General features: G+C 35.0%; 1 protein-coding gene across 1 annotated transcript; it reads right to left on the reverse strand.

The window, feature by feature from the left end:
- Positions 1-7953: 7953 nt before the first annotated feature.
- LOC132738751 (uncharacterized) lies at positions 7954-8394 on the reverse strand. Its single transcript, XM_060726344.1, has one exon. It carries the CDS (start codon positions 8392-8394, stop codon positions 7954-7956), a length of 441 nt encoding a protein of 146 aa, XP_060582327.1.
- Between the last annotated feature and the right edge of the window lie 590 nt (positions 8395-8984).

Here is an 8984-nt window from a genome sequence, read left to right on the forward strand (position 1 = left end):
CCTTTAAAACCAAAAGTAAAAAATATAAGTTTTAAAAGAAACTAATTTAAATCTAAAGGGGTGGTTTTTCCCGGGCAATAAACACCGCTTTTTTTTTGGTTTTGGGTTTTTTTGTCACACCGACACATAAAGTATTTGGCCCACATTCCAAACTTTACTGGTGGAGGAGGACCTCAGGTGGGCCCCTTTGTGGGAAATTTAATTTTAGGCAAAGGGCGGGCACCTGAGTGAACCAAACCCAAAATTCCGTTAGTAGTGGATTGCCCCTTTTCCCCAGAAAAAAATCAAAAAATCCCTTTTCGGGGTTCGAACCCACAGCGGTAAGGGGCGAGGGTTTTAAGTCAGGCCGGGCCTTAAAAAGACATCCCCAATGGGAAAGAATACAAGAAATTTTATTCAATAAACCCCAAATGGGAAAAATTCCCCAGGGCCCCTTCGCACTTTCCAAAACAAAGATCTTAGAACGTAAACTTATGAGCAAACAATAAGGTGAAAAACGTATACTTAGAATTGTCATGCTCATATTACAACAAGCTTTCTAATACTCTTAGCTCATCAGAAGTGGTGGAATTTAGACATAATTTACAAACAAATTATCTTGTTGTATATCCTGTGATCAATTTAAAGGGAAGATCATACAGAATTCACCACCTGCCAGATTCAAACAAACCCTCCTTCGGAGAATAGTATATTGAATTATTTTCAGTGTTTTTAATGTAACTTTTATACGGCCACTAAAACTAACATCCCAATTCTATCACCTCGGGGCGACAAAACCCCACCCCTTTTATATGATGGTTGTCCCTACCCCCCCTTTAATATGATGGTTGTAACGAGTCATCACTGGAGCAAAATTTGTCCATCGACTGTGGCCGGTAATGATAGTAGGTATTACTAACTAAAGTACAATGTAACAATGCTTAACTGATTTACAACGCTATTTTTCTTAAAAACAATGTAAGCAATTTAATGACTTACTTCTTACATACTTACATTTACACCCAACAAGATTGCAGGGTTTAAAGGCTATCTTGCCTCCACATCCATGATAAATTCTAATGGGAAAAATTTTGAAAAATGTATTTAAAAAGCAAAATCTTGTGTTAAGTGCAACAGAAACACAAACAGAACAGAATATTTATTTTTGACTTAAGCATATACAGCTTATCATCCCAATACATGAAAATATAAAATACAATGTACATTCAATTCGCCATGGCAAATGAAAATGGAAAACAAGTTGCTCAGTTGCATAGAAGGAAATAATATACAATGTAATCAGTAAGCCATACTGAATTGTACTAAATCAAATTAGAAATATTTATAAACCACAAATTGACAAATTTGATATAATTTTTAAACTTCAAGATTTAAATCGTTGATTGTTTCTTACTTTCAGAGCTTTTGAAATAATATTGGACAGTCGAACCACAATATTTTTGAGATTAAATTACAAGTCTAACATTCAATAAACTTAAACATGTTTGGGCGATTTCTGAAATAGGTACGGATATATAAATTTTCTCCCAAGTCCTTAATAACTTCCTCACATATAACAGACAAAATTGAAATTCGTCTTTCAATATCGTTCTTTGGTAATATAAACAATTTCGTTCACTTCTTAATGGTTTCTATGTGCGAAACCCTGCCCTTATGGCTAAACAGGCGAAAGAAAGTTCTAAATTTAGCAAGACATTTTCTTGAATTTGGTTAATTATTAAAGTATTGTCAAGTATTTAGAAAATTTTCCAAAAGTTTGGTTTTTAAATTTCCCTTTATATAGATTTAATTTCCCCTTGAAAATGTTAACTGGGCCCCTCTCCATTTTCCTATTAAAAAAGGGCTTTAAAACCTAAGTTTTAAAATGGTTTTAAAGCACGCCTATGTTTAACAACCCAATGCCCGGGAAAAAACCAAGGGCCTCATTAAAACCCCGTTCTTGCCCAAATAGGGCCCTTTAATTTTTAACCAATTGTTTTTAAAAACATGTGACTCCCAAAAAGAAAATTTTAAAAAGAATATAAAAAAAACAATTTATTATCCTTTTGAAATTTAATTTGTTTGAAAAAATATTTCATTATTTTTACTTTTTTGGTTTAAAAAAATTAACGGAAAAACCCTTTCCCCTTTCACCATAAAGGGGCCTAACCCGGTTCGGTACTCCATTTTTTAACATTCCAATGTCCATTTAGGATATTTCTATGAAGTCGGCTCTAGTATTTCTGCTTGGCTTAAATCCCCACAGTTCACAGCACAATATGACCCATTATAGATGTTACATTTTAAGCATGCGAAAAAAGGTTTAAAGTTTACGTATGTAGTTTGGTATTTGCACCCTCGAATTGATGTTTTTTAGAGAAAACATTGATTTTAAGAGCTTTATCTGTTAATGCATCTATGCCTTTTTTCGAAAATGAACCGCCCACTGCTCATTAACAAAGCCTAGGTAATTAAAGTTTTAAACAATGTCTATGGGTCTTTATATTGTCCACAGTTTGATTTCTTTGGTGTGGTAATGACCACCCTTTTCGGGAATACCAATAATTTTAGGTCTTTTCAACGGGTTTACTGTAAGGTTCCATCTTTTACAATACGCCTCTAATTGGTTAAGATTGGTTTGAAGAGCTTCGGGGTTTCGCTAAGCAATACACTGTCGTCTGCGAAAAGGATTAAGTATATAGATAACTGGTCTAAAGTTTAATCCACAGTCTATATTTTCCTGTAGACATACTTCAAGGTCATTCACGCGAAATGGCAGAAATAATTATTGCGCAGTTAGCTCCCCTTGGAATAGTCCATTATCAATTTAAAAAAAAGTCTGATAGGGAATTTAGGTGTTTAACACAAGATCGTACGTCACTATACATGGACCGTAACAATTTAAGCAATTTTCCATCGAAACCTTCCTTTATTAGTTTGTACCAGAGCCCGTTTCTATATATAGTATCAAAGCACTTCTGATAGTCAACAAAAGCAGCATACCACCTTTTTATTTTGTGAAGTATACTTCTGTATGATAGTAAGATAAAACGAAAACAGCGTCAGTAGTACTGTGACCCGACTTGAACCCAAACTGTGCATCAGGAGAGCTTGTCATGATTTTTGGTCCAGACTTTCATTCTCTCATTTATTATTCCTGTAAATATTTTACCCAGGCAACTTAGTAGCGTGATTCCCCTATAATTGTTTGCAATGTTAGATGATGGTTGTTTTTTCAAAATAGGTATTATCAATCCCTCTGACCATTGACTCGGGAATTCACCTGCGTCGAGAATTTTGTTGAATATAAGTAACAACGGTTCGGAAAGGATGTCGATTACACTCTTTTAAAATATTCATTTTATCATATATTGTCTAATCCAACGGCCTTTGTTTCTGTTTAAAGAGTTAACAACTTTACGTAATTCATTCTCCGTAATTGGCATGTCTAATTCCTCGAATGTAACTTCTTCCGTGTTATCACAATTATTGTCAAATTCGCGTAGAAACTCTTGTACATCGTCGTTATCATCCACTTTTGCGTCCAGAGATTTAAAATGATTGTAAAAATCATCTAAAGTAACACTCTTATCGACTGGGTTATTACCCTGCTTAAACATTTTCCAAAATTGTCTTGGCTTTTTACGCCGCATTTCATTCATTTGTCTCCCTTTGTCTATATTATATAACGCTTTTGTTTTTCGTACGAAATATTTGTAGTCTTTTTTAAGGCGTTGAAAATTTTCGAAATTATCTGTATTTCCGTCACAATTGTACCTTTCAAGGGCCTCTCTATATCGCTTCCGTTTATTTTCACATTCAATATTAAACCACTTTTTTCGCTCGGTCAATTCACTGTCGAGAAATGTTGAGGTTTTTACCTTTGTGACGATTGTTCTCTTCTGCCTAGATTCTATAATGATATTTAGTGGTTTTGTACCTAAATTGTCGGTAAATTAAATTGTAAACAAATATGCTATCTTGTGTTTAAAAGTAGAGTTTGATCTTTTATAAATAAGTAAAAAATACATAAAAACTAAATGAATAGATTTAACAACTTATTTGTAGCAATAATTTGATATAATGGGGCATATTTTTATTATTTCTAAAATGTCAGAACAATTCTTCCTTAAAATCATTCGAACTCAATGTCATTCGTACCAATATTCGACCCATTATCAATATCTTTTGGATGCTTGAGATCCTCAACTTCACCAAACGATTATTAAATACAACTACGTTATTGGGTATAAATAGAGCTCAAAGCTGTGGACGATCAGTCTCTGTCCAGCTGCCGAAGTGTCAACACCGCAGAAATAATTAATTAATATTTTAGTCTAATCTATTGGGTTCTTGCACTATTTACGAAGTATTTCAATTGCATCAATTTAACATTGCGTTAGGTGTAATTGTTATTACTAAAGTATTGAAAACTCGATATCCAAGTGGTTTTTCTATACATATTAAGTAGCCTAAAAAAAGTGTCACCCCAATTTTATATCAAGTTCAAGGACCACTTATTACCTTTCAAGCACGTTACTGTTATAGCATTGGTTAATTAAACTTGATTCCAAAGTTTGAATAAATCATTTTATAATCATTTGTAACCAATCAACTGGCAAAGTAGCCATAAGAAAAATTATATATATAACAGCTAGCCCGTGCACGTTACAAAATTGGCGCCCAACGGGGGACACTTCTAGCTTAAGATAGGCTTACTTACCCTAGACTTTTAAGAACATGGCTGAGTATAGAAGTAAATGGTCCGATGAAGACTTTTGTTATATGTACGATGAAATGGAAAATCTTAGGAATGAGAATCGTAGGCTGAAACTCCAGAGAGAGATTGATAGTCTTCAAAGACAAATTGACCAGACAAGTAGTGAGCTGATTACATCAACACCTGCTATGGTAAAAACAGAGAATACTTATGAAGGTTTTACACCAAGTAGAAAGACTACCTCAAAGCCTAGACGTCTTTTGCCTTCATTGCCTGTTCAAAGTGAAAATTATGAGAGGGATGTGAAAGACAGAATGATCACCCAAAGACGGAGGATTGTTGACTTGCTACCCCCTGAAACTCCAAAAGAACAACAAAAATTGGATACCAATCAAACTTCAGACAAAAGTTTTGATTTCAAAGTTAAAGATTCGAGGTCTACTTTCATGAAACCTGCAACTTATGACGGAACTTGTGAATGGACAAACTATAAAGCACACTTTGACGCTTGTGCAACTTTGAATGGTTGGAATGAAAATGAGAAAGGTTTATACTTATCTGTATCTTTACGAGGCCAAGCTCAAGGAGTGTTCGGAAATTTGACAACAAAGACACACAATTATGAGGAACTTGTGAGAGCACTTGAAGATAGATTTTCACCAAGAAATCAGACTGAGTTATACAGAGTTCAGTTGAGAGATAGACATCAAAAAGCTACTGAATCAATGGCTGAACTTGGACAAGATGTTCGGCGTCTTGTAAACTTGGCGTACCCTCATGCTCCTATAGATGTTCGTGACACTTTGGCTAAAGAACAATTTATAGACGCACTTGTAAATTCAGACATGCGTCTCAAGATAAAACAAGCTAGGCCCATTGATTTGAATGATGCAGTAAGGCATGCTGTAGAACTGGAAGCTTTCTACAGGGCTGAAAATGAGCAGCAAGGAATGATCAGAAGTATACAGACAGATAACTTGTATAAAGAGTTTGAAGAACTTAAAACTGTTGTATCTTCTTTAAAAGAAAGTGTTGATAGGATGCAGCGTCAAGGAAGATATGAACGGCAAGATAACAAATATGTTAAGACACCGAATAGTTATGATCAAAGGCGTGTACAACATTTTCCACAAAAGAATTTTCAACATCGTTATTACAATGAAAATAGACAAAGAAAACCTTACATTAATACCTCAGTTTATAAGCGATCTGATAGTGGTTATACAAGAAGAAATCGTACAGGGCGAAATTGTAATGAAGTACATGGACAAAATCTACAAAACAGAAGTTCTCACGCAACTGACAAAACAACAAGGAGCGTAAATGACAAACAAAATATCAATTCGTCAGGACATTTAATGGCTGGTTTATATGCTTATGGAAAGGTTGGTAATGTGTCAGTCAATTGCTTAGTAGATACTGGAGCTACCGTTACTGTTATCTCAGAAAAGCTTTGGCTTAAACTTAAGAGCAATAACAAAATTACACCTTTTGAACTTTCTGTATCATCAACAAGTGGTGATCTATTAAAAATCAAGGGACAAACAGAGATAGACCTGAGGTTTAAAAGACACCTTTATAAGACAAAGGTTGTAGTGGCTGAAATCGGAAATGATGTTGTTTTAGGTCTTGATTTTATGCAACAGTATGGTGTTTGTATTGATGTTATTAGAAATACAATGAAATTGAAAGGTCATATTGTTAATTTATATTGTACCGGTAAAATAGGGTGTTTTGGCATTGATCCGTCTGATCAAGGCAATAAATCTTCTGAATCTAAGACGATGGTCAAATGTACAGAGACAGAACCTGAAGTTAAGCAGACAGATAATAATCATGTAGAATATATAACAGCTAGCCCGTGCACGTTACACCTTTATAGATTTCTTAAACAATGGTTTTGCCTTTGAATCAATGTAGTCTGTGAACATTGTAACAGTCCTACCAAGTGCTTCTATCCCTTGTGCATCACTATTTTTTAAAGAGTCTATTAAATTGTTCATTCCACTTGCCAGTTCCTCTTTGAAAAGATGTTTCTCATTATCATTCCATTTATAAAAAGACCTTGTCTGATTTTGACTTATACTACAATGCGTACAAACGTCTATTTTGAACGTTATTGGTGAATGATTAGAATATTCATTATATTTATGCACTTTAAAATCTTAAATGGACTGAAAATTGCTCTAAGCCGTTACCACGTAGTCTATAACACTTTCGCCGTTATGCGTATAGCAAGTAAAATTACCCAAATCACTGTCATTCGCCGCTCTTCCATTCATAATACAAATATTTAATGACTTACAAATGTCTATTAAATAATCACCGTATATATTACTATGGTTATCCATTGAAATTCGACGATTTGGGGTACTATTTAAAATGTCGGTAAGTTCAATGCCTGTAATACGCTCGTGTTCAATAAAATCAAGTTTTTGACCTACCCGACAGTTAAGGTCACCTATCCATTAAGTCCGACCTAATTGTGAGAAGTGACCTATTTCGTCCTCGAGTTTCTTAAACAGGTCAATATTATATACGTTATATGCCGGCGAGCCTTCAGGCGGTATATAAGTCGCCGCTATATACCAATCATTGTCAGCCAGCCCGCATAGCTCAATCGGTTAGAGCGCGAGACTTGTAATCTCGACATTGTGGGTTCGATTCCCGGGCTGGCCAACTAAAATTACTAATCAGTCTTTCGGATGAGACTTTAAATCGAGGTCCCGTGTATGGGTGCTTAAACACTTGGCACGCTAAAGAACCAGGAGAAGCTTCTGGAATTGGGGCATCTTTCTGTATCTGTAATTGCACTATCCTCCAAAAATCTAAAATGACTAATACTCTTCTGGAGGACTCGCCCATATGGGCAACCGGTGGCGAGTATAAATAAACGCAAATACACACACACAATCATTGTCAGTTTGAAAAAAGTATTTATCGAGTTTAATCCAAACAATGCAATCAATATCATTTCGTATCAGCTTAACACCCTTTCTAATACTGTCCTTTATATAAATAATAACACCACCACTTGCTCGTTTCGCCCGCCTATGTTGAAAGCTTCTAAATGAGTGAATAGGGTTGCTATATCCACTTAACGAAATGTTCGTGTTTCTACTGGTGAAAGTTTCATACAAACATATGACATCGTATTCCGAGATAAAATTTGTGAAATCCTCGCAAGACCGTTTCGCTTTCGTTAATCCTTCCACATTCCAGGATATAAATTTAATACCATTTTCGGTTAAACCCTAGGCTTGAGGCCCTGGTACAAACTCTACATCGTTAATAAACAGCTTATCGTACCTAAAATATGCCTTCTTCTTTTCATCCTTGGCCTTTTTAAAAGCCCCGCGTAAGGCCTTACGTTTGTCCGCAATGTCTTTCGGGAAATGTGGTGCAACACCAATTGCCGTGTTTTTTAGATTTGAACATGACTTACGCACTTTTTCACGGTCATCAAACTTTTCAAATTTCACTACGACGGGCCTTGTATTTTCTGACTTGAAACGCCCCATTCGCTCAACGCTGGCTAACGCAATGTTTTCTCTAGCATTGTCGATTTTCATTTTATCTTGTAGAATATGAAAGATAGACGATTTGCAGTCATTTGGGGTCTCCTCCTCAGAATCGGGAACCTTAAAGAACAAAAGGTTGTTTTTCAAAGGATCGCACTTGAGTTTATTAACCATATCGTCACAAGTTGACCGCTCCGAACAAGGAGAGTAATTTATATATTGCAAACGTCATTTACATCACAAAGAGGTCAAAATACGGTAATGTATGCAAAAAAAAAATAACTACGCTAGTCACGCAGTAAAAATATGGTTATATTATACTGAAAACTCATTATTCAAATTATTACTTGAATCTGAAATCTGTATACCTTACTTGAATTCTCAATACATTTTTGTCAAGTTTGATTGTTTTTAAAGATTTATCTGGAGGTATGCATATTTCAAACTAGGATAAGACAGCTTTCTTACAGTTCTTATTTAAGTGCAATTTCCTTGTATCGATATAATTCAAACATTAGGTTTTCTATGAAATCTTCGAATTCCAAAACGACCGTATGTTATTGTGCAATTACCGCCATATATAGTGATATGGTTAAATATTGCATGTATGACGTGCTTAAAATCATTCAGCGGGGAACAAAGAGATTTTATCCTACTGTAAACAAGGATATCATATTTCAAAATTTGTTTGGCAAACAGTAACGAAAAGTTCGTACTGACATCGAAGTTCGAAATTCAGTTTATATTGAATATCGAGCTAGCTT

The sequence above is a fragment of the Ruditapes philippinarum genome, unplaced genomic scaffold (assembly GCF_026571515.1).
Source record: "Ruditapes philippinarum isolate M1 unplaced genomic scaffold, ASM2657151v2 ctg5815_1_1_1_1, whole genome shotgun sequence".
NCBI classification, from domain to species: Eukaryota; Metazoa; Mollusca; class Bivalvia; order Venerida; family Veneridae; genus Ruditapes; species Ruditapes philippinarum.

Bases quoted from the DNA above. Each gene is read 5' to 3' on its own strand.
- LOC132738751 (XM_060726344.1), bottom strand. From the start codon at position 8,394: ATGGTTAATAAACTCAAGTGCGATCCTTTGAAAAACAACCTTTTGTTC.